General features: G+C 56.9%; 8 protein-coding genes across 8 annotated transcripts; 3 read left to right on the forward strand and 5 right to left on the reverse strand.

Annotated features, from left to right (window-relative positions):
- Positions 1-1,478: 1,478 nt before the first annotated feature.
- KVR01_006096 (5-methyltetrahydropteroyltriglutamate-homocysteine S-methyltransferase) lies at positions 1,479-4,843 on the reverse strand. The gene is made up of 4 exons (XM_044790514.1): positions 4,602-4,843; positions 4,355-4,482; positions 4,120-4,277; positions 1,479-4,046 (listed from the first exon to the last, which is right to left on the reverse strand). The coding sequence occupies exons 2-4, from the start codon at positions 4,425-4,427 to the stop codon at positions 1,977-1,979; spliced, it is 2,301 nt and encodes a 766-aa protein (XP_044644899.1). The 5' UTR covers positions 4,428-4,482; positions 4,602-4,843; the 3' UTR covers positions 1,479-1,976.
- A 1,453-nt stretch (positions 4,844-6,296) lies between these two features.
- KVR01_005726 (uncharacterized protein) lies at positions 6,297-6,925 on the reverse strand (the record flags this gene model as incomplete). Its single annotated transcript, XM_044786827.1, has 2 exons — positions 6,297-6,810; positions 6,876-6,925. The coding sequence occupies 2 exons, from the start codon at positions 6,923-6,925 to the stop codon at positions 6,297-6,299; spliced, it is 564 nt and encodes a 187-aa protein (XP_044644529.1).
- A 2,125-nt stretch (positions 6,926-9,050) lies between these two features.
- On the forward strand, positions 9,051-9,950 carry KVR01_006331 (uncharacterized protein; the record flags this gene model as incomplete). The annotated part of the gene is made up of 3 exons (XM_044790490.1): positions 9,051-9,351; positions 9,413-9,830; positions 9,887-9,950. The coding sequence occupies 3 exons, from the start codon at positions 9,051-9,053 to the stop codon at positions 9,948-9,950; spliced, it is 783 nt and encodes a 260-aa protein (XP_044645134.1).
- A 174-nt stretch (positions 9,951-10,124) lies between these two features.
- Positions 10,125-10,750, reverse strand: KVR01_006287 (uncharacterized protein; the record flags this gene model as incomplete). The annotated part of the gene is made up of 2 exons (XM_044794744.1): positions 10,125-10,385; positions 10,454-10,750. The coding sequence occupies 2 exons, from the start codon at positions 10,748-10,750 to the stop codon at positions 10,125-10,127; spliced, it is 558 nt and encodes a 185-aa protein (XP_044645090.1).
- A 1,811-nt stretch (positions 10,751-12,561) lies between these two features.
- Positions 12,562-16,117, forward strand: KVR01_006399 (uncharacterized protein; the record flags this gene model as incomplete). Its single annotated transcript, XM_044790205.1, has 3 exons — positions 12,562-15,716; positions 15,779-15,885; positions 15,945-16,117. 3 exons carry the CDS (start codon positions 12,562-12,564, stop codon positions 16,115-16,117), a joined length of 3,435 nt encoding a protein of 1,144 aa, XP_044645202.1.
- A 1,593-nt stretch (positions 16,118-17,710) lies between these two features.
- On the reverse strand, positions 17,711-18,076 carry KVR01_006226 (uncharacterized protein; the record flags this gene model as incomplete). Its single annotated transcript, XM_044785993.1, has 1 exon — positions 17,711-18,076. The coding sequence occupies one exon, from the start codon at positions 18,074-18,076 to the stop codon at positions 17,711-17,713; it is 366 nt and encodes a 121-aa protein (XP_044645029.1).
- A 628-nt stretch (positions 18,077-18,704) lies between these two features.
- Positions 18,705-23,326, reverse strand: KVR01_005952 (uncharacterized protein). The gene is made up of 5 exons (XM_044786710.1): positions 21,930-23,326; positions 21,462-21,877; positions 21,245-21,304; positions 20,455-20,957; positions 18,705-20,395 (listed from the first exon to the last, which is right to left on the reverse strand). Exons 4-5 carry the CDS (start codon positions 20,902-20,904, stop codon positions 18,863-18,865), a joined length of 1,983 nt encoding a protein of 660 aa, XP_044644755.1. The 5' UTR covers positions 20,905-20,957; positions 21,245-21,304; positions 21,462-21,877; positions 21,930-23,326; the 3' UTR covers positions 18,705-18,862.
- Positions 23,327-23,356: 30 nt separating this feature from the next.
- On the forward strand, positions 23,357-26,545 carry KVR01_005769 (uncharacterized protein). The gene is made up of 4 exons (XM_044791918.1): positions 23,357-23,900; positions 24,160-24,725; positions 25,230-25,861; positions 25,930-26,545. Exons 2-4 carry the CDS (start codon positions 24,285-24,287, stop codon positions 26,321-26,323), a joined length of 1,467 nt encoding a protein of 488 aa, XP_044644572.1. The 5' UTR covers positions 23,357-23,900; positions 24,160-24,284; the 3' UTR covers positions 26,324-26,545.
- Positions 26,546-27,886: the final 1,341 nt, after the last annotated feature.

Genomic DNA, 27,886 nt, shown 5'->3' on the forward strand with positions numbered 1-27,886 from the left:
CACCGCCCGTCGTGCTTGGACCGGAGCACTATCAACGTCAGAGCGAGCTCCTGAGTGAGGCCACCCAAGCCAAGGGGGCGTGAACCGTTGGCGAACTAGTAGTTTCAAACCCATGCCCTGAGCGTTACACTCTCTCACCGGCGGCATACCAGAAGGGCCATTTATCACGAGGCCCTCTGTCCTCGTGAACAGATACGACTATGTTTCTCCAGCAAGCGAGGAGACACACACAGAGAGGGAGGGCCGTCATGACACGGCCCCTGAGCAGTCGCCCCACCTGAAGCACCTAGACATGCAATGCCACCCCTTGAGTCCCCCTGTCCACTAGTCGGCCCTCCTTGCCTCAGAAACACAGCAGCCGCATGGCATTCTGCAGAGCAACTCAACACCGAGAAACAAAGCAGGCTCGTGAACAACCACCTGAACGAGGTGTCGCCGAGGGGGTTCAAACCGGCCGGGCTGAGCAAGTAAGACCGGCCGGCCGGTCTCCACTCCTGTCATGCACTCTCAACTGCCGTGTCCGCCGCCTGCTTCACGATAGATCCTGAGGAAGGAGAAACGTCGTGAAGGGGGCCGGCCGGCCGCTGCGGACAAGTAACGTTCCCAACCAGAATCAAGGCAGGCGAGCAGGCGAGCAGGCGAGCCCCCAAAACCGTGTGCGCGCCCCGCCCCGCCCGGCCATCGCCTCTTCTCTCACCTCGTCTGGAGTCGCACCGAGTCGTACCGGGCCAATGAACCCACCACCAAGCACACGGTCCCCCATTCTTGCTCTGCTCAAGCACAACCGGGCAGCCGGGCGGGTGAGGCGGGTAGGGAGACCGTCTGTGTTCTCTGCATGTGTGTAAAGGAGCAGGAGAGGGGTGGCTGGGCGGCGAGAAGAAGGACGTGACACTGATGAGGTTGGTGGCAAGTTCTAGCCAGGCACGAGCGGCCACCACCACAACACCTTCATCTGCACACCATGCACAACATCACGCGAAGCACTATACATGCCGCAGTGTAAGCCCTCGCCGTGCAACCTTCCCGTCCTCGCGGCTGCGCGGGTGCTGGGGTCCAGCCGGGCCCAGGCCCCCTCCCCCTTCGCGACCATTGTCATTGGTTTGAAGCCAGGAGTTGTTGTGGGTTGGGGGCGTTGTACCATGGAAGCCAGCTGGGAAACCCTCTGTAACCCACGCTGGCAAGTAAAGTTGCCTGGTACTCCGTATAAGCGGCTTTGTTCCCGGACAGCGATTGACTTGATACTGCGCCTTGAGGTTGTCATATCGTGAGAACGGGATAAAGACCCTCCTCGTCGACCTCAACAGACGTGTTAGGTCGTACCTGCCCATGTTGTCAGTAGCAGCCACTGTCTGGTTCGGCAACCCACCACCATTCATGATCCATTCCTCCGCCGCACCACTCCGCACTGACTCACAATAAACCGCTGCCTCCTCCCCCATGTGCAGTAGATGTGTTATTGGACGGGCACAATAATGTTTGGTCAGTTTGTGTATTCGTTCATACGCCACACCTCTTGAGCCGAGCATGCTGCCCCCTCAATCAATCTGTCTCGTCACTACCCTAGGGTACATTTACATCACTAGACCTTCCGTTCCCGATGCCGAGCAAACCGCTCGCACCCATCATCACATCATTTCAAGTTCCCAACGCCGTCGAGTCATGTTTTGAACTCGATCCAAGATGGTAGTCCCGTTGAGGGTAGCTACTCTGGATGCCTTTCCGCCCTTGCCTTGCAATGCCTGTATGGGTATATGTTGAATTTTTGCGCCGTTCACACCTCTCCCTGAATGCCGTTTTTGGTTGAAAAAACAAAGCCTCGCTGAATCCCTCAGCTTTTCGCATGAACGCCGATGTTGAAGTCGGGACCGGCGCTAGTTTCCAAGTCGCCGGCCCGTATTAGAACCCATCATTATCTCGAATCATCTCCATTAATATGACCGTTCGCCACCAGGGACAGAGGTCTGTGTTGAAAGAATTTACTGAGCGTACTTGGCGCGGAAGTACTTGGCGGCGCTGACCATGTTGGCCAGGGCCTCCTTGGTCTCCTTCCACTGACGGGTCTTCAGACCACAGTCAGGGTCGATCCAGAGCTGCTCAGGCTTGAGGAACTGAAGCATCTCCTCGATGCGGTCCTTGATCTCCTGCTCGCTGGGAACACGAGGGGAGTGGATGTCGTAGACACCAGGTCCGATGTGGCGAGGGTAGGCAGAGTCGACGAAGACCTTGAGCAGCTTGGCGTCAGACTTGCTGTTCTCGATGGACAGGACATCGGCATCAAGGGCAGCGATGGCGTGGAAGAAGTCCTGGAACTCAGAGTAACAGAAGTGGGAGTGGATCTGGGTGGCGTCCTCGACACCAGTGGTGGACAGGCGGAAAGCCTTGACGGCCCAGTCGAGGTAGGCCTCACGCTCCTTGCCAGAGCGCAGGGGCAGACCCTCACGCAGGGCAGGCTCATCGACCTGGATGACGTCGATGCCGGCCTTCTCGAGGTCGACGACCTCGTCACGGAGGGCCAGAGCGAGCTGCTCGGCCTGGACGGACTGGTGAACGTCGTCACGGGGGAAAGACCACCGGAGGCAGGTGACGGGGCCAGTCAACATGCCCTTCATGGGCTTCTTGGAGACGGACACGGCGTACTTGGACTCCTTGACGGTCATGGGGGCGGGACGAGAGATGTCACCGACGATGATTGGGGGACGGACGCAACGGGAACCGTAGCTCTGAACCCAGGCGTGGGTGGTGAAGGCATAGCCGTCCAGACGCTCACCGAAGAACTGCACCATGTCGTTACGCTCAGGCTCACCGTGAACGAAGACATCAAGACCAAGCTCCTCCTGGATCTTGACGTTGTCCTCGATCTCCTTCTCGATGAACTTGTCGTACTCGGCAGCGGAGATCTCACCCTTGGTGAGCTTCTGACGAGAGGCACGGATCTCCTTGGTCTGGGGGAAGGAGCCGATGGTGGTGGTGGGGAACAGAGGAAGGTTCAGCTTCTTCTGCTGCTGGGCAATTCTCTGGGGGAACTCAGACTTGCGGTTGTAGTCAGCCTTGGTGATCTTGGACTGGCGGTCCTTAACCTTGGGGTCGTTGGTGCGAGTGGAGGTGGCGCGAGCCTGGATAGACTTGGCGTTGGCCTCGAGCTGCTCACGGACGGCAGCAGGGCCCTCAGTGACGGCCTTGGCAATGACGGCGACCTCGACAGCCTTCTCGGAGGCGAACGAGAACCAGTCGGCGATCTCAGGGTCGAGCTTCTTCTCGCTGGCAAGAGTGTGGGGGGTGTGGAGGAGGGAAGAAGAAGTGGCGACGATGACACGCTCAGCACCGAGCTTCTGGGTAGCGGACTCGACGATCTCAATGGCCCGCTTGAAGTTGGTCTTCCAGATGTTGCGGCCGTCGACGACACCGGCAGACAGGATGGTCTTGGGGCCAAGGGCAGCAACGACGGTGTCGAGCTGCTCAGGGTTGCGGACAAGGTCAACGTGGACAGCGTAGACGTCCTTGGGCACAGCCTCAAGGTTGTGGACGATGTCACCGAAGTAGGTGGTGAAGACAAGGTTGGGGATCTTGTCGCCGAGGCTGGCGAGCTTCTCGTATGTGGGCTTGAAGGCAGCCTTGGCCTTGGCAGGCAGGTCCAGGACGAGGACAGGCTCGTCGATCTGGACAGTGGAGGCACCAGCCTGCTTCAGCTGGGTGAGGAGCTCCTCGTAGACGGGGACAAGCTTGTCGAGGAGGTCGATGGGGTCAACGGACTGGCCACGGTCGGCCTTGCCGAGGTGCAGGAAGGAGACGGGTCCAACGAGGACGGGGCGGGTCTCAATGCCGGCCTCCTTGGCCTCCTTGTACTCGACAACAGCCTTGGGCTCGGCAGTGAGCTTGAAGGTCTGGTTGTCCTGCAGGGTAGGCTTGACGTAGTGGTAGTTGGAGTCAAACCACTTGACCATCTCCAGGGAGGGGACGTCAACACCATCCTTCTGGTGGCCACGACCCATGGCGAAGTACTCGTCGACGCGGTTCAGCTTGGAGCCGGCATATCGCTCTGGGACAGCCTGTGGGAGTAGGTTGTCAGTGTTGGGTACAGGTATCAGGCATGGTGATTGGTCATTGGACCGGGGAACTTACGCCGAAGTCCTGGATGTGGCTGAGGACCTGGTCGTACAGGGCAAAGTCGTTGGAGGGGATGACATCAACACCAGCATCCTTCTGGATCTTCCAGTGAGCGAGCCTCAGCCTCTTGGCCTCGGCGAGGAGCTCATCCTGAGAGATCTTGCCGCCCCAGTCTGGTTGTATGGTCAGTCTCGGTGCTTCGAAGGAGGAGGAAAGGTGACGCCTGGTGGGCCGTCCCGGGGGCACTCACAAGCCTCAGTAGCCTTCTTCAGGTCACGGTTGACACCCATGCGGGGGAAACCGAGAATGGCGGACTGAACCATGGTGGCTGATGTGGTGGAATAACCGACACGAACAATTGACCACTTCCGGGGATTTCTGCAAAGGGATCTTGTCAGCAGGTGTTACTCATTCCCCGAGCTGGTTCCCGATTTTCGTTGGGAAAACCCTGCGGAGAGCATGTGAAGTGGGGGAGGGGTAGCAGGCTGCATACGCACAAGAATGTATTTGCAGGTGTACTGGTCGTTGCTCTCCACACCCGTAGAGATAGATGAAGCTTAGGAGGGAGGGGAAGAATGGTGTGAGGTAGGAGGAGGAGGAGGATAAAAGAAGAAGTAGAGGAATCAGAAGAGGAGGGAGGAAGGGAGAGAAGCCACTTATGAATTGCGGTCGATTCAAGGCGGCCGGGCGAGCGGTGTGTGGGTCATGCAGCGACACAGAGCTCGGAAGGAGGGAGACGAAAAAAAAAAAACGTGTTGCTCGCTAGGCTGGCAATCGGGAGCCGAAACCGCTGACAACCCTGGGAAGACAGGGCGATAGCAATTGAGGGAACGCTTCTAGCCTGGAGGGGTAGGGGCTGGAGGCTGAGGGAGGGAGGGGTAGCTCCCCACGGACCCACCAACCACTTTAGAGTTGGGTGGGAGAAGCCCCAGGCCCCGTCGTGTTGCACTGTGGTCTGTGGAGGAAGAGGAGGGGAGGGGTCCGTCCCGTTGAAAGCTTTTCCAAGCAGGGGTCTGACTACCCTCTCTGCATCTTGGATTCCGCTTTGTCTGTCCTGCGAAGTCTGTCTTGTGTCTCATCTGGTCTGCGAGTCACGGACTGGGCTGTCACCGCTCCAACGATTGGCCAATTTAGCCATGTCCCTCGAGCACTCGAAGCTGCTGCACCGTACTTGCTCCGTACTAGGAACGACAGCGAAGCAATGGAGGTATCATCCGGCTTGCCCAGCTCATCCAGCTCATCCTAGCCAACCCACTTGTGTGCACCACCTGCACTACCTGACTACTTGATAAGTACGCTTGCAGGGCTTGCAGAGAGATGTCCTAATATGGCGCAATTGGCACAGTATGGCAGTATGGCTGCTACTTGGGCTACTTGGACTGCAGTAGGGCATGCACAAGCCGCTCCAGTGGTGCAACCCGGCCTGGGATACATAGAAGCTGCCAGCCAGCCCAGCCTGCCACCTTCTTCTCCCAGGGTCCCGGCCGAATCCCTTCGCACTCCGTCCGTATCCGTAGTCCCCTTCTGGGCTCGGGGCATTTGACGCCCTGCTGCCCAGCCAACTAGACCGGGTTTTCTGTCATCACCTCGCGCCTCTTCCCTGTCACTCCCGTCCGTGGATGACCCGAGGCCGGCGTGGGCTCTTCCCAGAGTGGCACAGATCCGCCGCTGCATTCTGCATTCGACCAAGGCATGTCTTTGGGTTGTGTTACCAGCATGGTGAGACATATCTACTTGGTCAATTATTCCAGTGGACTAAGCTTAAAGCATGGCTTCCATTGGTGTTAATGGCCGGATCACTCCAAGGTGCTCTTTCATATAAAAAGTGTATGCTCGCAGCGCCGCTTATTATGCTTTACCCGAGGAAACGGTTTTCTCGACTCTTGCGAGCATAGATAGCCGGCCTGCTCATTACACGGGAAGATCAACAAAGAGCTACTCGGGTAATTTCGCAGAGCCCAGGCATGACTCGTCTGCCGCGCCTAGCCATCAACATGCACGCTGCCCCAGGTTGCTGACCGCCACCATGCTTCAGTGCCTCAAGTCACGCCTCGTCCGCTAGCCCGCCTCAGCAGGGCTTGTTTACTCGGTTCCTGAATCTTATAGATAGGGGCAAACCTCTGTCAGACAACACATATGATACATTCGTAATTCTGCCAAGAGGGTATCGTGAGACCTGTGAAAAATATACACTATCCAAGCAACACCTTGTCATACTGCTCCTCGTCCAGGTGCTTTAGCATCACCTGCTGTAACGCGGCCTTGCTCCTGGTGATCGCCGGAACAACACCACCAATCTGTTGCAGGTTGCCCTGCATGCTCTCCATATGACTCCCAATCTGCTGCGAGAGGGCGACCAGCTCCTCATCGCCTAGGTCCTTGAAAAGTCCGCCCAGGGCAGCACCCTCGGGTCTTGTGACCAGCTCCAGACGGTCTCCCTCATCCTCGTAACCGCCATCGTCACCCTTACTCCTGCTGCCGGGGGCGAGGACGTGATCCCGCTTCGCCTTCTCGCGCCAGCCCTTTACCTCAGACCTCGCGTTAGTCTCCAGCTTGTGAAGATTGTCGTAGTCCCGGGCCAGCGCATCCTCCTCTTTCTTGACCTCCCTCTCCAACAGGCCGACCGAGTGCAGCAGCGGGTTGAGCGTGTTCTCCAGGCCCTGCACGGCATTCATGGTGCGCTCGAAGTCGAACTCATCCTCGTGGCTGCCAGACGCGGCCGGCCGCCCAGGCCCAGCAGCCGTGGGAGCTGGGAATGGGAACCCCTTTACAAGCTTCGCGTGTAGTCGCCGGGAGATGCCCGACAGCGCGGCCGCCGCATGCTCCCGCCGGCGGCTGGTGTTCTGGAGGCGCAGCAGGACGGGCCGCTGTGCGTCGGCAATGAGAGCCCCAACTGCATTGATAGACGGTTGGTCCAGGGGGCTCCACTTCTCAGATATGACGGACCGGGAAATGTTTTTGGTGGTTTCCCTGAGATAGCGAAACGGAAGCTCTTGCTCGTCTTCATCCGAGCTTGCGCGTTCGTCTTCGCCTTCGTCTTCGTCTTCCTCGGCCACTGATTCCAAGTGGGGAGACTGACGCCTCTTCCGCCTTGTTTTGGGGGAGGCTGGCTCTTGTCCCTGCTGCTGCTCATGCTCGGGCTCGGGGGAACTGCGTCGTGGCCTGCCGCGCGCGCGTGGTTGAGCTGGCTCGGGCTCTTCAGGAGCAGCATTCGATTTTCGAGGCCGACCGCGGCGTTTTGGGTGCGAGGGCTCGTCTGCTGCGCGATTCTCATCCCCAGATGTGTCCGCCTTAGACGGTCTCCCCGGAGCCTTTGCCCTGTTGCCCTGCTGCGGCTGTAATGCCGACACACTATCAGGATCCTCATTATTGAGCGACGGCCGCCCCCGTCGCTTCTTCTGTCCTTTGGTAGCTGAATCTGTTTCTTGCGCATTGTTGGCCTCCGCTGCCCGTGATGCCCCGTTCGCTCGCGTTCTAGACTTCCCGCCTTCTGGTGCTGCTGTAGCTTGTGCTTCTTGTTCGTCATTCAGTTGGCTGGCACTTGAGTCGGGCTCCCTTGTTCGTCGATCTCGTCCACTACGTCTTGGAGCCGAAGTTTCTTCTCCTTCTGGCGGGCTATGGCTCGCAGTCGCCTTCTCCTTCCCCTTCAATGCCGTCTTGTCCTTCGATGCGCCAGAGGATGTGCCGCCAGCGCGCTTCGGTCTGCGCTCCGCTTGTGATTCTTGTGAATGATTTGGCTGATCGCTGCCGGAAGCCTCGCTTGGACTCCCTCGCGGCACTCTCCCACTTCGTCGAGGCCTGGAGCTTTCTGGATGTTGTTCTTCTTGGGGCTCGATTTGTGGTGAACCCTTGCGCTTGCCCCTCACAGGCGCCTCGCTATCTTTCGACTTGGCTTTATTATTTCTCTCGTCGAGTGTTTCCTGTTCCTCGGTCTCAGGCTCAACCTCTCCAGCGGCGGTCTGTCGACTGTTCTTGGGCGGCCGGCCCGGTCTGGCGCGTGGTTGCGCTGGGCCATTTCGGGTATCGGACGGCCCTGGTTGTGCGCTGACGTCCTCAGAATCATTCTTGCGACCACGTTTCTTCGGTCTCGCGTGTTCTTCGGGGTCAGGTTCAGCATTGTGGTTCGGCGCCTCGTGGTTTGACGCGTCGGTTGTCGACTTAGACGCGCCTGGCGGCCGTCCGCGTTTCCGCTTCTGATCAGGCACTTTTGGAGGCTGTCTTGTTAGCTAGTGGTAGGTATGAGTGAGTCGTCTATGCACTTACCATTGTGAATGTGAAGTGGTTCCAGAGAAATCAGAATGATTAATTGGTATGGGTCGCTAACATCGTGGTAGGATGGATTGAAGCCCCAGGTGGGATAGCATCAAAGTGCCTAGACCGTTTGGGGTAAGTGAGAGACCCTGCTTCCTGGTCAACCAACCCACGATGACAAGGATGCGGTCACCACTCGCTGCTGGGGAACTTGCAAGCTCGACAACAAACACAGAGAAGGCCTGGAGAAAAAGTATTAATACCGAGTTCTAGCAGTACTTGCGTCTTGAATTGTCGCAATCCTGTTCAGCGCTGCCACTCACACTCATTTCTCAGGAACTTCAAACTCGGCCCACTGCCCAGCCGCAAGTCGTCACTGACTGTATTGACTTGCGCCGTCTCTGCAAGCTCCGCTTATCTTATCGTTCCCCTCACCAACCGGTTGGCTCAGCTTGCCTTCTCCGTCCCAGAACCCAGGTTTCGGTGCCTGCTAGTAGCCCGGAGCTCTCCAAGGACCCTGATAGTGCATCCTGCGCGAGGATTCTGCTTGTCCGGCGTCTCCATCTGTTCTCTTCAACTTTTTTCCCTCTCGTCCTAGACAAGCCATCGTCATTTGAGCTGCCTATTTTGCTTTCGGCTTCCGGTTATACTCCTCAATACATTCAGCTTTTCTTAGTTCTTACTGCTGTGTAACAATGCGTTTCTCAACATCCTCGGCACTTCTGGCCCTGCCGCTGTTGGCCTCAGCCCAGGGTGAGCAGTTCGAACAGTACAAGGCCCAATTCCAGAACTTCCTCGGGCAATTCGGCTCCTACGTGCCAAACCCCAGCAAGCATGACCCGGTCGGGGCTGCCGAGGCCAAGCTCGGCGAGATGAAGCTGAACGTCTTGACGCTGGACAACTGGAAGGATACCCTCTACGAGCCCGTCAAGCCCGAGTCCACCAAGCCAGAGGAGTGGTGGGTTCTGATCTCGGGCGGCAACAAGACTTGCTTTGGTAGGTTCTCATTTGGGGTCTAGATGAGTTTGACCCAACGCCCGCGCTAACCACAAATCAGGCCACTGCCTGAAGGTCGAGGAGGCCTTCAACCAGACAGCCGCCAAGCTTGCCGTCCTGCCTGACGCCCCTCACGTCGGATTTGTCAACTGCGACGACCAGCCCATCCTTTGCAACGCTTGGTCTGCCGGCGCGGGTAGCGTGTGGCTGTTCGAGATGCTCCCGCCCCCTGCGCCCGTCGACATCTACATCAAGCGCATGAACCTGTCCACGACCGACAGCGACACCTTCCTGGAGCTGTACAAGACCCGTGAGGACAAGAGCCAGTTCCACAAGAAGGACGGATACTTCCACCCCTTCAACGGCGAGCTCGCCCAGTACGGCCTTGCCGTGCCGCTCGCGTACGCTCTCTGGGGACTCAGCGTCGTCCCAAGCTGGGCCATGATGCTGATTGTCTCCTTCGTCAGCCGGACTTTCATGTAAGTCATGCTCGAGGCATCATAGACAACATACAGGATAGCTAACTTTAGCCCAGGTCTCGACGCATGGCCCCTCCACCGGGTGCTCCTAGCGCCGGTGGTGCTGCCCCCCGGCGGTAAATGACCAATCTTTGCGCACGACGAGATGTACGAAGTGATACGTATGATGTCTATACTTCCTGGAAGGTCTTGGTGCTTTCTTTTCTTCTGTCATGGTGGGGCGGGATAACTGGTTCTGTACACTTATCAAGGGGGCTTCTTCGCCCGAGCGGGACAAGCCTGCTAGGCACCTATTTAATGTCTTGCCTGACACGTCTCTTGCACATTTTGTAGGCCTTCCAGAACCTGCTCTGTGAGCTGTCCGTTGGATAATCGACCGTAGCGCAGGTCGCTCATGTTGCCGACTGTCTGCTTGATGGACTGCAACAGCTCGGCCTCCTCCCTCTCCAGGGCTTGTATTGAGGCATCAAGCTCCTCTGCAGAGCTAGCTAGCTCTGGGATGATGGAGTTGATGTCGTGTTTTGAGACGGGAGCTCCAGAGGCTGCACCGTAGAGCTGTGACACTGTCAGAGATCGGACCGCGTGAAAACTGGTGGCCGAGCCGAGGGGGGGCAATATCCTACAGCTCTCTCGATGTCGATCTCATCGTCAACATCATGGTCCTCGGCCTCTCGCTTTGCCTTCAGAATCTCTCGTCGTAACGCTTTGGCCCGTCTTGCCTCGGTCTGGATGTTGGCTTCCACAACATCCATGAGCGCGTTTCTCTGGTTCTGGAGGTCTCTGTAGAGCCTCTTGACCTGTGGGGATGACTGTTGCGCACGGGGAAAGAGCTCTGTGAATTCCTTCAGGGAGATGATGGTCGGCAGCTGTGCCGGAATCAGCAGGTACTTGGCGAGGATTGATGCCTCGGTGGGTGCCATGTTTAGCGGCGTGCCTGCTGGCCGATTCAGTCCCTTCCGTCTTGGTTTGATTTTTGACAAGAATGATCTGAAATCCGAGTCATGGGTTGGATTTTACTATTCTCATGACATGTCCTGACAGATGGCAACTAATGAAGTGGCTCTTGCGGCGTCGCGGGAGGAGTGATTCCACCTGTGTGATTGATTGGGGGGCGGCAATCAATAGTAGCGCGCCTGCCTCGAGACGCGCTTCTCGACTCGCCTGGTCCCGTGACACTCTCACTCCTGTCTTCTCTCTCACTTTGATCCTCGACGACCAACTTCTGCCTCCTCAACCAACATACCTCGTATCCTCGATTGACACAGACTTTGCTGGAGACCAGTCGTGCTTTCATACTCGTCAACCCTTGTTCCCCTTCCATAGCTGCCCGTTTACTGCCAGCTGGCACATTGTCGCCGACATGGCGCCCGCCTCCAAACCAGCGGCTCCCCCTTACGCCAAGGACGAGAAGGTCTTGTGCTTCCATCATGACATGCTGTACGAGGCCAAGATCATTGAGATCGATTCCACTGAGGAGGGTGGCTTCCGCTACAAGATTCATTACAAGGGTTGGAAGGCAACTTGGGATGACTGGGTGCCTCAGGACCGGATCCGCAAACTGAATGATGAGAACCGCGAGCTTGCAGCCCAGCTCAACCAGCAGGCTCGCGCGAGCATGCAGAAGAAGTCTGGGCCGGCGAAGAAGGCAGGTCTCAAGAATGGTAGCGACTTCAGCTCGGCTCGCGGTAGCGAGGAGAGGTCGGGTGCTGCGGCCACCATGTCTGGACGGGGCCGGAAGAGAGATTTCGACTTGGAGAATGTGAGTACCAAGTCCGTTTCCTATTGTGAACCCCTCCATCTTATATTGTTTTCCATTGTGTCTCCGTCTTGAATCATGCCATTGGGCTGGCAGTGAATGGGGTGTCTCCTCCCGAGTGCTGTTGGGATTCGGCTAGAGTGGAGGTATTTAAACCCAGGGATCCCAAATGCATCACTCGCGCTTTTCGTGCCAAAGCTGCTAGAGGCTGCCTTGAAAATCCGAAGCTTGTTTTTACGGCGACTTTCCTACGGCTGTGGGAGATTCTGTTTGAGGCTTCTGGGCGAAAGGCCCCAAGATCAGACGTCAACACTCGCCTCGCTGCTGGGTTTGACACACCGAGCGACCAAACGCCAACCTCACTCAACACTACCCTCGCAAAGGTTGAACTCACTTTTGCACCATCAATTCACCCAGTTGAGCGTTAGTCTGCAAGACCCCACTAGGCAGGCTACCAGGCAAAGGTTGTCGTTCATCTTGCGACGTCAATCAACCCAACTCCAGCTTCCCACCTTGCCCACCTTGCCCACCTCAACTTCGACAACAACAATCGCACAGCAAGCTCTGCAACACAACCTTCGCTCAGGCTTAAGGAGTGCTCTACAAAGCTTCAGCATTGCTCGTTCGTGAGTCCTGATCAATTCTGAACGATCAAAACGATCGCATCAATCTCGTCAATCTCATCGACGCGTTACTCGCGACGCAGCCCTTCTCCTCTCACCCCTCCCCTCAACACCACCACAAACGAGGTTGTGTTTACGCCGGGAGACCACCTTCTTTCACCTCTACAATTGAGCAATCCGACAGTCAACATCTTCAAGCGCGCTGTTCTCTCACGGGCGTCGTTGATTCTCGTCCTGCATCAATCCCACCCCCTCAATCTGCCCGTCTGATCACCCCTCCGACCGCATCTCCATCATCACCAGGTCCGGACCGTTCCAAACGGGTCCTAACCACACACTTCATATCGGCCTGATGGAACCAGAATACGACCCAGATTTCGTCAAGAAAGAGGCGTCCTGGTACAAAGCTGGTCTGAAATACGACAATCTCTCCAGATTGCCCCCTGCATCTCTTTCCCAACCCCAGTCCAATCCTGGTTCCCAAGAGGCCCTCAACAACCACTACTTCACAACCACAAATGGGGAAGTGAAGTGCACATCGAAGGCCGACGACTACATTGACCCTTGGCCTCTGAAAGAGAAGCGAGGGAGGAAGAAGAAAGAGCCGACCCCAGAAGAGGAGGACGAGGACGAAATGACCGCCGGTATTCCCCCAAAAGACAGGGAGGCATTCAACGCGGAGCTGCGCAGGTTCATGGAAGAGAACTGCCCAAGCGAGAGTGAGGAAGCACTCCCCAATCCCATCGTCAAGAAAACCACCACAGTGGAAAAGGCCAAGAAGGCAGTCATCAGCAGAGCGAAACGTGCTGCTGCAAAGATCAGATCCACCATGGCCCCGCCTCCGCACACTCGCAACACCCGCCTGAAGGCTGCTCAGGCTTCCCAGGCCGCTGAGGCCGCTAAGGCCGCCGCCGCCGCACTACCCGATGGTCAGGGCCCAGATGGCGATGCCGCTCTGGTCATCGCACCTGAGGCAGAGGAAGACCCAGGCAGAACCAGGCTGCACAGCGCCCCTCCTTTCAACTCCTTCATGCGCGACACGCGCGCGGCCATGAACTGCAACGCGTACATGAGTCGCCCTGTACGCAGTTCCGTGTCCTACAATGATGCCTACCAGGCTGCTTTGAACAGCGTCTACCCCAAGGCCAGATCAGTGGGTGATGAGCCCATTGGCAACGACCTTCCACGCGCTCGCGCAGATGTCCTGGAGCCAGCAGCAGCCGAGCCGGACGCATCCACTACCGTTGCGCCCAAGAACACTGCGGTGCCCAAGAAGTCGACAGCACAGAAGCCTGTCGCCCCCAAGAAGCCAGCAGCTCAGAAGTCAGCAGCTCCCAAGCCAGCAGCTGCTACCAAGGCTACCGTATCCAAGCCTGCAGCTCCCAAGCCTGAAGCTACCACTGCTACTCAGGCTATCGCATCCAAGCCTGCAGCCCCAAAGCCTGCAGCCCCCAAGCCTGCAGCCCCAAAGCCTGCAGCTGCTACCAAGGCTACCGTATCCAAGCCTGCAGCTCCCAAGCCTGAAGCCATCACTGCTACTAAGGCTACCGCATCCAAGCCTGCGCTCCCCAAGAAGCCTGCAGCAACCGAGGCTGCTACAAGCAAGGCGGCATCAACCAAGCCTGTCAACAGCAGCGAGGGCAAAGATAAGTCCGAAGCTGTCAAACTCCCCAGGGCCACCAAAGCCTGTGATCCCTGCCGGTCGCACAAGACTCGATGCACCGGGGGCACGCCCTGCGATGCCTGTCGCAGAAGAGGGTTCGATTGTGTCTACGCTCCTGATGGCAGGAAAGCACCTGTGAAGCGCGCTCGCGAAGAGAGCGAGGACGTCACAAAGAAAGAGTCTTCTGAGAAGAATGACGACCAAGAGAGCCGCCCAGTGAAGCGGCCGTGCAGACTAAAGCTTACCTTCAAGAGGAAGGGGATGGGCTCCGCCAACGGCTCTGACAACGCAGCTGGAACCTCCAACGCCCAAGTCTCAAGCGTGCCTGACATCGAGAAAGTCTCTGTCGGCACCTTTACCAACGGCTCTGACAACGCAGCTGGAACCTCCAACGCTCAAGTCTCAAGCGTGACCGACATCGAGAAAGTCTCTGTCGGCACCATTCCCAAGGGCTCTGACATCGCAGCTGGAACCACCAACGCCGAACTCTCAAGCGTGCATGACATCGAGAAAGTCTCTGTCGGCACCATTCCCAACGGACGAGAGTCAAACAAGAAGCGAGCTCGCGAAGACGATCAGGAGGCAGCCAAGGAGCAGCCTGCCGAGGATACAGAGCAAAACAGCCGCCCAACGAAGCGAGCACGTAAGCTGAAGATCGCTTCAACCAAGAAGTCTTCCCAGGAGAACCTTACCCAGGAGAACCTTACCCAGGAGAACCTTACCCAGGAGAACCTTACCCAGGAGGACTCTTCTAAGAAGGACTCTACTCAGCCGTCCGCTAGCGCAGCGGGCACCCTTCCTGATGGACGAAAGCCAACCAAGAAGCGAGCTCGTGAGGACAGCGAGGAGGCAGTGAAGGCGTCTGCCGACAAGGGTGTAGAGCAAGAGAGCCGCCCAGCAAAGCGAGTATGCAAGCCGAAAGCTATTTCAACCAAGGACAAGTCTACCAAGGGGGCCTCTGCTGAGAAGAGTCCTTCCGAGAACGGTCCTACTAAGGAGGAATCCGCCAACGAGGAATCCGCCATCAAGGGCTCTACACATGTGTCCGACAGCACAGTGGGCACTATCAATAGCCAGCCCCCCAGCATACTGCCTTCCATTGAGGAGGTCTCTGAGGACCAGGAAGGGCCGGATCAACAACCCTCGGAAGTGCGGCAATTCGGTCAGCTCAAGACTGGCGAGAACACGGCGGTAAAACCCAAGAAGATGCAGTCCTCCTACCCCGGCCGAATCACAAGAAGTCGAAGCCGCCAGCTGAGTGAGGAAGCGGAGGCCCAGGTTGTAAAGTTGCAGCCCAAGGGCAAACAAGCGCGGAAGGAGACTGAAGACGCCCAGGAGCCGCCTGCAAAGTTGCAGCGTTCATCAGACGAGGGTCCCAAGTGGCGCAAGCCTGCCGGCAACCCCCAGATTCTGAGGGCGATTGACTCGATGCGTGTTGATTCCGAGGGCACCGCTCTACCGGATGACCCCTGGCTCAACTATCCCTGGGAGCCCACCTGGATGAGCAACACTTACTTGAACTGGGAGATGACATATGATTATCCTGATCTTAACCTCAAAACAAAATCACAGGAAGAATCCTTTCACGCTCGACCGTCGATCAAACTTGTCATGACAGATGTTATCAAGGGCATCCTCGTGGACGACTGGGAGCATGTCACCAAGGACTCCCAGCTCGTGCCGCTGCCACATGAGCAGCCAGTCGTCAAGATTCTGAACGACTACCTGGACGATGAGATGCCAAAGCGCGAGGAAGACTCTGCTCAGATCGATATTCTCAAAGAGACGATGGCCGGCCTTCGCGAGTACTTCGACCGTGCCCTTGGCAGGATCCTTCTTTATCGGTAAGTCTGCACCTATCAAAGCCTTGCCGCATGTGACGGGCCTAGCTAATTTTGTTCCCCAGCTTCGAGCGATTGCAGTACTCTGAGTTGCTCCCACAGTGGGAGAATGAGAAAGACGGAGGAGGCCCGAGCAGCGTTTACGGCGGCGAGCATCTTTGCCGACTACTTGGTTCGTTGTGATGAATCTCTCCGCCACTACATGAGAAATGAAACTAAGTTCTTCTTTAGTGTCACTGCCCGAGCTGCTTGCCCAGACCAACATGGACCAGCAGTCTGTCAGCCGCCTTCGCGAGGAACTGACCAAGTTCACCAACTGGCTGAGCAAGAACGCCCAGAAGTACTTCGTTCGCGAATACGAGGTTCCCGGCCCTGAATACCAGGACAAAGCCAAGAGCTCCTAGGAGAAGCCCAAGCGAATCACTGGTTACGAGATCGAGGAACCGTATCCCCCGCAGAGAAGCAAGAAGGGTAGCGGGTCGCAGTCTACGGCGTCTTCGTCCAAGAGGCGTTAACCTTACAACTTCTCCATCATGTGTACCAAGCGTCGATCGACTGATGACATCGACATTGGCGAAGCATTGCGGTCACTCAAATTTGATGGCGGCCGCTGCAAGCTAAATCTCTCTACCACAACTTGAGTCGCTTCGAGTGCGGCACAACGACACAAGTCACATGGCATCATACTCGAAGGCTACGGTGCCAGCACGCAAATGGTGCACTACAACGAGAGACCCCAAAGCACAACCCAATCGAAAAAGACAAAAAAAAATTGTATCAAACATGTACACTTACTTGATGCTCACTCGGCTGGGCGACGATATCGACTGGCCTTTCCCACCTACCCCTATCACTACGATCTTGTCATCCAAGCAGCAGATCACGTTGAAAAGGCCTCGAGAAGGTCAGACTTTAACAAGGTGGGAGGACATCCTCTTCCCCAAATCGAGGTCCACCGAACTTTTGGTCACGGTTGCCGTGATTATCACAAATTTCTCGAAAATTGTTCGAGCACAAAAATGAGGGGAGTGTGGTATTGTGGCCAGTCTGGGACTTTTTGTCTGATCTCGACGCGACGAGATAAGTACGACCATGGTTCTTCGTCCGTTGTTGGACGGGAGACACGACACAGTTGTGGCATTCCATGCTGGACAGGTGGTTTTCGTTTTCTTTTCAGAGGCTCTGTCACTACTATTATTGCCTTATGACAGTTTGAGGCATCGTCGACAGTGACCGCCATGGTTTGCGAACAGTATTGGATGAGAGCTGAGATGCGAGAGGGGGGAATTGTTGCTCTGAAGAGCGGACCTGCGCCTCGGGAAGTCCTGGTCACTGCCACCTCTTAATTGTTGTTGGGGTGGTGTTGTTCTGCGCAGTGGACCGTTGAGGCTTTGAGACGCAGGCATGATTGATTGGAAGGGAGGCTTTAGTTCTAGGGCTTTGATAACTGCCGCCTTTGGTCCTCGTCGACAAGGCAATGTTGCGCAGTAACGTTCACGGCCCTGGACTCATACAGTGTTGACGTACAATAAGTAATCAAAAGGAACTCTGGTACAAGTAGTCTTTATGGTCCTTCTTCACCGTGCGTGACGTGACAGCTTGCGCCCTTTGATAGGGGTATGTATTCTTCTAGGCTTGATTTGTACACAGATGGAGCTGGATATCGTATCGTGGCTCCGCTTCGTCATTGCCACCTGACACAGCAAGAGCGGGACGGGTATGCAGGCAGTCGAACATATCCTCATGGGCCTTGAATGAGCTCCCCTGTAGACGGTGGCGGCCCACCGAGCGCATTGTACCCAGCCGTACTGATGCTATTTTCAGCATAGCATCTCGCACGCCCCCACGACGAGCACCGATCGGGGCACCTTCCCATCTTCCAGTACCCCAGATACCACCCAAGGCAGCCAACTCCGTCCACCTCACCCACTCACCTCCACCCCCCTCCCCACGAGCACCGAAAACGCACCGACACCTCTCCCCGCCCGGCCGCCACATCACAGCCCGGCCGCCTCCCCGCCCTCGCCGGCCCGCCGCTCCACCCAGAACCCGGGGTCAGGCGTCCTCTCGGCGCGCAGCTCGGCGGCGCTCAGCCGCCTCTCGACCTCCTCGACGCGCACGAGCTCCTTGACCTTCATGATCATGCCCGCGAACTGCGGCTCGGCCGGGTGGAAGACGGTCTGGCAGCGGCGGCGGAGCCCCAGGGCGGCGAGGACGCCGCGCGTGCGCTCGGGAAGGCCGATGGCCGAGCGGTGGAGGGTGATGCGGAAGTATGACGTTGGGGCTGCTGTTGCTGCTGTTCTCGTCGCTGCTGACGCTGCCGCCGCCGCGCCGGCGGCGGCTCTTGTTGCTGGGGAGGACATGTTGGTGTGTGGTGGGTTGGTTTTGTAGGGCGGCGGATGGATGGGGGCTCGCGCGCGTGTGGTTTGGACACGACTGCTCGGTGGGTGGAAGGGCCGTAGGTCGGGAGCCGTCGGGAGCGCGGGCAGCTTCGTCGAGTCGACTTGGTGTGCTGTGGTGGGAGAGCAGACTTGTCTTCCTAGACGAGAGGGCAAGGTCGTGTGAGTTCCGTGGTCATGCAAGTGCCCTATTTATTTATACTCGGTACATGGGTTCTTCCTGTCCATACCTTTGCGCCCCCGTTCAGAGGGACCGCGAGAAACAATTGGCGTGACAACGAACCCTGCTGGAAATCCGCTGCCAGTTGAATTGGTCCGTCGGGGCAAAAGATGTCAGTCAATGCAGTTTCGTTGGTGCATATCGACTCTCTGGAGAATCGAAATGGTGACGGTCCCTCCAAAAAATCACAGGTCCCGGCAGGCGAGCAACTCCCGCCGCTGGTCCGTGCGCATCTCCCTTCCACAGTGGGAGTGAGTGACCGCGTCTACGGGTATCTAGTACTTGCTAGCTGGATGCTAGCCAGCACGCATGGCTTACTGCAGCAGTCAAGAGCTCGCATATTGCATCCGATCAGTACACAGTCTATATCTTGCGTCTTCATGAAATTCCATTTCCCTTCTAATTGTTTAACAATCACATCAGACCCGGCCCAGAGCTAATCATTACTACACGAGGTTCCATGAAAAGTGTGAAACATCCATCCTGGCTCCCGCTTCTAGATATGTGCCTTTTCCTTCCGCAAACTCTTCTTACACCTGCACCTCGACACGGCCCTCGCCGCCTGGCCGTCCCTGTTGGGCGAGGCTGGGCAGCAGGTACGTGATGTCGTCCCATGGGTGGCGGTACAGGCCGGTGCGCAGCCTCTTCTGGTCCAGGAAGTGGGCAATCAGACCGATCGAACGGCCCAGCACGAACAGACCGTTCAGGACACCCATGGACAGGTAGTCCTCAGCCTCCTCGCTGCTGAAGGCACCGCAGTTGCGGAGCAGGTCGACGAAGCAGACAGCAATGCAGCCGTCGACGTTCAGGATCAGGTTGTCCTTCTTGGACGTGGTGACGGTCTCGACAGCCAGGGCGTAGTCGAGCAGCTTGGTGCTGGGGAACCTGGACTTGACAAACTCCTTGACCAGCTCGACACGCAGGTCAGGGTTGTTGCGCGACTTGATACGGTGGCCGATACCGGGGATGAGCTTGTTGGCCTTGCGCATCGAGTCGACAAAGTCACGCGGGCTCAGGCCCTTGTCGAAGGCCTTGGTGAACTCCTCAGCAGCGCCGTCAAGGGCACCACCGAAACGGGAACCAATGGTGAGCAGACCGCTGACCAGCGCGCTGATCAGGTCCTTGCCAGCACGGGTGGTGATGATGGTGTTCATGGCACCGGACACGGCAGGACCGTGGTCGGCCGTAAGCATGAGGACCATCTCCAGGAACTTGGAGGCGTAGTCAGGCAGGCGGCGGCGGAACCACAGGAGGGACATGACACCACCGATACCAATCTCCTCCTTGAACACGTCCGAGATGGGCATGCCGGCGTACAGGAGCTCCTGTCCACGGTCGTCGGAGATGGTGGAGATGAAAGCAGCAGGCTTTCGGATGAGGCCGAGCTCCTGTGCCCACGAGTAGTCCATGGGGATCTTGGGCACGGCGGGCTCGGCCTGGGGCTTGATTGTGCCATTGGCGACGAGGTCGTCGTAGACCTTCTTCAGGACCTCGGGCATGGCCTCGAAGGTGGGGGGAACGTGGAAGCCAGCCTCAGCCATCGTCTTGTTCTTCATGGCGGCGGTCTCGAGCTGGGAGTTGGCGAAGGAACCGGCGTGTCCGAACTGAACCTCAGTCTTGAACATGCTGGCGCAGGTACCAATTGCCCACGCGACAATGGGCTTGGTGATGACACCCTGCTTGACGGCCTCGACGACCTTGTACTCCTCGACACCACCAACCTCACCCAGGAGCACCAGGATCTTGCACTCAGGGTCGGCCTGGTACCTCAGCAAGTGGTCGATGAAGGTAGTTCCGGGGTACCTGTCACCACCAATGGCCACACCCTCGTAGACACCATCCGTGTTGTTGGAGATGATGTTGTTCAGCTCGTTGGACATGCCACCAGACTTGGAGACGTAGCCAACGGAACCCTTGCGGTACAGCTTGGAGGCAACGATGTTGTCCATCATACCACCAGTGTTACCGATCTTGAAGCAGCCGGGCTTGATGCCACCGACAGTGGCAGGGCCAATGATGGTGACACCCTTCTGGTGGGCGACGTGTGCAATCTCACGGGCACGCTGAAGGGCAAGTTAGCGGCAGAACGCACCATGGCAGTGTTGGATCCGGGTCTACTCACTCGCTCTGGCACACCCTCAGCAATGATGGCAATGGTCTTGATCTGAGGGTGCTGCATCAGCTCCATGGTAGAGCTGTAGACACTTCGGGAGGAAGCGAAGTTGACGACAACGTCGACGTCGGGGTGCTTGGCCACGGCCTTCTCCACCTCCTGGTAGACGGGCAGGAGGGTCTCGCTGGTGCCCCAGTACATCTTGCTCACGAACTGACCACCGAAGGTGTAGATGATGCCGGCGACGGACGGTGTGGATCGCCTGCAGATGAAGTCGAAGTCCAGCATGCCCTGGACGGCACGGGGCTGCATGCCGTAGACGAAGCATCGTGTCTTGTCGTTGAACAGGGCATGGCTGGGGAGAGGGCTGAGGGCCCTGCTTGGGGCGGCAAAACGGGTGATGTTGTCGTTGGCAGACAGGCCCTTGCCTGCCGTGCCGTTCACAGGAGCCGTAGACATGGTCGTTCTGGGTATCTGAAGGGTTGGCTTCTAGAACAACTTGAAGGGGAGGCCTGGTGAGAGCACTGTGTCAGCTTGGCTTCGGTCCTTGTTGCAATCCTGCGCTTTGGTCACTTTACCGCCTGAATCAACGGCGTTTCCCAAGCTGCTCTTGCTGTTGGAACATATTTTCGCAAAACAGCGTGCTGGAGTTCTAGCATGGGCTCTCGAGGTCTGCCATTCCAGATCCCGGAGAGCTAGCCACTGCCACAGACAGAACCACCCGAACACAGCTTGCGCAGCGCAACCAAGCAGACGAAGAACAGGACGGAGCAAAACAACACATGAGGGGAGCGCATACCTGTGTCAATTCTTCGGTCTAGCAGTCCTAGAGCTGTGAAGAGTATCGAGTTCACTGAGGCTGAAGCGAGGTCAGGAAAGAAGACTCAATGGCCAGGAGTGGGTATGTGAATTGAGAGGGGGGGAGTTTTTTTGTTGCGGTGCTTTGGTCAGAGGCAGAGATGGAGCGATTGGGAGAGCAGACGGGCGGGCAGGCAGGGGTCAAAGGGAGGAAGTACCTGTCGGGTGTGGAGCTGAAGCGTGGTCTGGTGGGATGGAAGGGTGGGTGGACGGGGGGGGTGGGAGAGATCGATGCGACGAGGAAAGCATGCGAGGGGCAGCGGCGATGAGAGAGAGGGAGGCAGTACTGGTGGTGCCCACTTTGTCCCGGGCTTCTTCTGCTGCTCTTGCGACAGTGCCGATCCCGAATCAGCTTGATTGTGCTAGTAACCGTAGAGTTGTCCTGTTTGTTGGAAATTCCTGGTCCGTCTGCTCTGACCCCTTCGCTTTGGTCGTCACTTTTTCCCCCTTCCCAAGTCCTGCGGCGGCGCTGAGCTGAGCTGAGGTGGGAGCTGGAGGCTAACTGGCACAGCTGCTACGAGCCCATGGCAGTGTGGCATTGGTGACCTCTGAAAAAGTTGGGGAAGTTCCTGGTCTGTTGGCTCAGTTCTTGTTGAAAAATACGATGAGCTCGCAAGGGTAGGTACCTCCGATCCAGCTCAGATCCCTGCCCGCGCCAGTGGACCGTGCCAAGGTGGAGTGTACCGGTACTTGAGAGTCCCTGCAGGGCAGCGCTAGGTGCACTGCACTCGCATCCCCGAGCTGGGCGCAAGAGAAGGAACGGGCTGGATTCCAATCGTCGCACCTCCCACCCAGGCTGCCAGGCTGCCCCAAACCCGAGATAGCACCACCGCAAGAAGACCTGGAAACCCGCCGAACTGGAAACGTGCCGACCGGTACAATCCTTGCTGCTCACTCTATTCGGAGTCGGACCTTCACATCACTTGATGGTGGATTATTAAGTGACCCCACGGCAGATTGGCTGGCGGACTGACTGACTGAGAACCGAGTGGACTACTCAGTACCGACCGTTACCGACCGTCACACTGATAACCGAACAGCTCAATATCAAAGGAACAAGCCGCATGCCTGCAGGCCCGCGGTGGCAGCTAAATTTACTCGGCCCTCTACCCGTGGCGCTAGGGCTGCCAACATGAGTTAGGGGAGGATCGTCATCAAACAATGGGAGATGGAGGCCCCAGATATCAAAAGGCACGGTGGCACCACTCGATGCCCTCGCATGAGCCAGATCGTTGCGCTGCAAATCGGCCAACTGCCGCACTAGAGAGGCAACGGCTAGAGAACCCACGGCAGTAGTCGTAGCAGGATGCATCCTGGGCCGAAACAGTCAGTAAGCAAGCAGTCCGGTCGGGCACCCGGGCACCGAGTAAGCCAACGGGCTCGCTCGTGTCGTAGTCAGCCCGGTGCTCACTGACAGTTTCTCCGAGCCCAGAACCTTGAGCATCGCAAGGGCCGAGATGGGACAAGAAGGGAAAGTATTCCAGCCCGTATCAAGATAACCGACTGGAGGGAGATTGAGCACTGAGCATCGACTCGGATTGTCCCCAGTCTGGTTTCCGATGGCCGGCGGACTCAGGTGGGACAAGCAGACAAGGAGCAGATACTACTGCACACTCTCGCCTCGTGCCGAGAATAACGACGGGTAGCTCGCAAGGCTGAGTCAGAGCAGGATGCCGAAACACAAGGTGTGTTGTCCATCAATGCATCTTGGGGGTCTGGCAGCAGCGACAACAGCACACAGAAAGGCTGCTGTGTCTGCCAGTCTGTGTCGGTCGGGCTTGTCGAGGCGGGCGGTACAAATGACTCGGGTGCCGAAAGGCAAGTTTTGCATCCTTGCCGCGGCTGACGACCTGGCGTTTCTTCCACGGGCTTCCTCTCTGGGCTTCCGCGATGCACTTGCTGCTGACGTAAAGGACGAGAAGCGTACAAACCTGCGAGGATTGCTGCGTAACGGCCCATCCAGGTGGTCGCTTGTGTTGGTCGTGCATCCTTCTCTTTGGTCTTGGATCCCGGTGTTGCTCTCTCTGCTGCATCTTCTCTTTTTTTTTTTTTTTTTTCGCAGTCCGACCCCTGATCGTCCCTCTCCGTCCGCCGCTGGGTGGTGGTGGTCGTTGCAGCTCGGGTGTGCTAGGCGACTGTGCCAATGTACCGGTACTTGTCCACTTAGACCGCCCACCGATTGGGACCACCCCAAAGCTTTTTGTCCGGGGTGGGCTCTTGTACCTGTTGCCGTCCCCCCCTTGTGGGCTGGGCCCCTGCATGCCACTCAGCAATTCCCCCTCCAGTCCCCGCCCATTCGCACACCAGCTGTGGGAAGTTCTCAGCACTGAACCCTGCCCGCGGCCCAGCGTGCTGAGGTGAACTTTTGGAGCTCCCCGACCTTGTCCTCCCTCCACGCCCGCGCCCGCTTTCAAGTCCACCCCCCAAATCCAGCTCAGCCGAGCCCGGTCTTCGTCCTTGAATTTTTTGAACAGGCACACTTGCAACCTTGAGCAAACAATTCGGTCCTCTCAAGACTCAATCAACGGAGACACTCATCTCGTCGCCATACACCTTCCTGCCACAGTTCCTCAAGCTGTGCCATCTCGACTTCAATTGTGAGCTCGCTCCCACCCACTCATTGTCCCTCGTGAGAGCAGGTCGCGCATCATGCGCCTCATGCCCCTCGCCAGTTCTCACCCCTGGACGGCCTCAGAACTCAGAACTCGTCTGGCGCAAATTGGATCGGCTGGCCTCGTGCGCCCAGTTCCAGCCTTCTCGGGCTGGTCCTCTGTTGCTTCTTCGCCTCGCTCTTCTGGCGTCAGGGCCAATGCCACGCTCAGCTGGGAATCTGGATGCTAACGTGCGTGTTGTTAGGAAATCCAGAGCGGGTTCCCGATTCACAAGCTCTTTGTTGACCTTGCGACTGTGGATTTCGACGGTCCATAGGGGAAAGACTCACTTCACAACACCACAACTACATACCTTGATCTCGCGTCAAAATGTCCGCAAAGTCCATCACCGAGGCCGATGGCAAGGCCATCCTCAACTACCACCTCACCCGCGCCCCCGTCATCAAGCCCTCTCCTCTGCCGCAGCCAACCAAGCACAACGCTCCCCCAAGGCTCGCCTCTCTGTACTTCCCAGAGGACGCGGCCGTCGAGGATGTCCTGAACCAGGCCGAGGTCACCTACCCATGGCTGCTCCAGGACGGCGCCAAGTTCGTCGCGAAGCCTGACCAGCTGATCAAGAGGCGAGGCAAGAGCGGTCTCCTGGCCCTGAACAAGACCTGGGCCGAGGCCAAGGCCTGGGTTGCTGAGCGCGCCGGCAAGGTCCAGAAGGTCGAGCACGTCGAGGGTGTCCTGCGTCAGTTCCTCGTCGAGCCTTTCGTCCCTCACCCTGAGGGCACTGAGTACTACATCAACATCAACTCAGTCCGAGATGTGAGTTTCATCCGTCCTTGATTTTGATTGTTCGATGGGATCCTTTCGGCCAATGGATGCGGCGGCGAGGCCGTCCGGTCATGGGTTGACTGCAAGTGCGAGCACACCCACGAAATGAGTTGGTCCTGGCGATTGCTCCTTGATCACATTTTTCCGGTTGTCCGTCCGCGAGTATTCTTGTGGGAGTGGATGGAGGAGGAGGCCGGGGAGACTGCTTGGCTTTATAAGTGCCCAAAATTGGCCTCGTTCCGTGCCGGTGGATACCCAGGCAATTTGGCTCCCGTGCAGGTCTAGTTTGCGGACGAACGGAAGGGCCAAAGGGGCACTCTGAGCGGTCTGCAAGCCCGAACTGCGGGCCGGCATCAACCACCTCTAGCCCTCCCTGATACCGTTGCATCCGGCCTCCCGCTCCCAATCTGTTCCGAATGCTCGCGGCACCTTCCTAAACCGCTCGGATTCTTGCCCTATCCACGATGCACCCTGCTAATCCACCTCATTTTCCAGGGCGACTGGATCCTCTTCACACACGAGGGTGGTGTCGATGTCGGTGATGTCGATGCCAAGGCCAAGAAGCTTCTGATTCCCGTCGACCTCTCCCAGTACCCATCCAACGAGGAGATCGCCAGCGTTCTGCTCGCCGACGTCCCCAAGGGTGTTCACAATGTCCTGGTTGACTTCATCACACGGTTGTACGCCGTGTACGTCGACTGCCAGTTCACCTACCTTGAGATCAACCCCCTCGTTGTCATCCCCAACGAGGATGCCACATCCGCCTCGGTTCACTTCCTGGACCTGGCTGCCAAGCTGGACCAGACCGCAGACTTCGAGTGTGGTGTCAAGTGGGCCATCGCCCGGTCACCTGCCGCCCTGGGCCTGACCAACGTTGCGTCCAAGAACGGTGCCGTCAACGTCGATGCCGGACCACCAATGGAGTTCCCTGCTCCCTTCGGCCGTGAGCTGTCCAAGGAGGAGGCTTACATTGCTGAGCTGGACGCCAAGACCGGTGCTTCGCTGAAGCTGACCGTCCTGAACCCCAACGGGCGTATCTGGACCCTGGTCGCTGGTGGTGGTGCTTCCGTCGTGTACGCCGATGCCATTGCTTCTGCTGGCTTCGCCGACGAGCTCGCCAACTACGGGTAAGATGAGCCGACCCCCTCGACTGTGAAGATGGAAAACCTCGGGCCTGACGCTAATGATGCAATAGTGAGTACTCTGGTGCGCCCACCGAGTCGCAGACCTTCCACTACGCCCGCACCGTCCTGGACCTGATGCTGCGCGCACCAGTGTCCGAGCAGGGCAAGGTGCTGTTCATCGGAGGTGGTATCGCCAACTTCACCAACGTCGCTTCCACCTTCAAGGGTGTCATCCGCGCCCTGAGGGAATACGCCAACTCCCTCAAGGAGCACAACGTCAAGATCTGGGTCCGTCGTGCCGGTCCCAACTGGCAGGAGGGTCTGAAGAACATGAAGTCGGCCACCCAGGAGCTTGGCCTGGACTCGCACATCTTCGGCCCCGACATGCACGTCTCCGGCATCGTGCCCCTGGCGCTGGTCGACGGCGAGTGGGAGAAGTCCAAGGTACAGGAGTACCAGGGTTAAAAATGTCGCAGCACATGGGTGTGGTGGGTGTTTTTTCTTAGAGAGAGATGGATGAGCTTGGGAGGACTGCCTTATAGAACGTGCATTCCATATCCTCTCATGTATTACGAGGCTGCTTTTATGATATCAAAGGCGGCGATATGAGGATGGGGGTTGTAACGAAAGCGGAAAACTATAACCTAACTACATTAGAGCTTCTTCCGTAATGTGACAGATGTTTGGAACAACTTCTGGGATTCTGTTCTATATTGACCTTGCACTGTGGACCCGTGTTGTTATGTATTCGGCCGCCGGCAGCCCGTGGATCTGATCACTTGGTTGGCAGCACGTGTTCTTCTATAGCATATGTGAACACTTGGCATTCGTATGGCAGTGAACCTTGGCCATAGTGTATCCTGAAGTCAGGGTGTACATGGCCTCGGCGACGGATCCGCACATCCTCGAGCTCTGAGAGTGTGTGGGCATTTTGGGGATTGGCACGCTGTCTCCTCCGAGACATTGGAAACATCTCGGTCAATGCGGCGAGCCAGCCCGGGCCTACGATGGAGTCCTCAAATACGAAATGAGCGCGGGACTTTGGATGGGGCTATGGGTGATTCAATTTTGCTGCTTTTCAACAAGCGGGCTTAACTCAGTTGGGAGAGTGTCAGACTGAAGCGTACTTCAGTAAGAAAATCTGAAAGTCGTGTGTTCAATCCACACAGGCCGCAAATTTCTTTTTTAGCTTTAGCTACATTATATTTTTTTTATTTAACTGTTTATTATTATTACTATCTTCTTAACTTTTAGATTTCTTTTTTAACTTATATTTTAAAGTTAAGTTATATATTTATATATTATATTTTTATTAATAATAATAATATTATATTTCTTTAAATGTTAGGTTTTAAGTATTTATTATTATATAAAGGTGCTATATATGTATTACATATGTGTGAATTTAAAATGAAACTACTTCATTGTGGTCTAGATTGGAGACTTGATTGCAGGAGTGACTCACAGTCAGTTGAGAGTGAGGCTTCACAGTTGAAGGGGTCGTCATCTGCACAATCTCAGGGTCATGGAAGCTGTGATTTATGATCTCGTCTGCCTTGCTGAATCTGGTGCAATTACATACAGGTGATTTGGTCACTCCGTCTGCCCTGTTTCCTGCCTTGGTCGACCTGAATGGTGTCATTGGACGAGTTTGGGGGGCATCAGTTGCTTCGCAGCACGGTGGATGGACGTTATAAGATGGTATGGGGTGGACCTATCGTCGATGCAACATTTGAAGGGACTGTAGTGTCCTGGCTCGCACACCTGGCGAGGCTGTCCGGGAGGGAGTCTTGCTAGTACTTACTACCTGCCATTCCAAAGCCCTTAAGCGGACTTATGTCTCCAACTAGTCACTGCAGCAGCACAGTTGAATGTCTAAACTCTTGCAACGATCAAATGCTGGTTCCTCTCCTGTGCGGTGATCTCTCTGCCTGTCTGGCGGGCTTGCTACCATGAGGTTGAGCCCGACTATCAATCAGCCACTTGTATTCGTCCTGGCTGCCAAGAACAAGTCAGGTAGTGAACTTC

The sequence above is a fragment of the Diaporthe batatas genome (assembly GCF_019321695.1).
Source record: "Diaporthe batatas strain CRI 302-4 chromosome Unknown Contig00006, whole genome shotgun sequence".
Classification (NCBI taxonomy): domain Eukaryota; kingdom Fungi; phylum Ascomycota; class Sordariomycetes; order Diaporthales; family Diaporthaceae; genus Diaporthe; species Diaporthe batatas.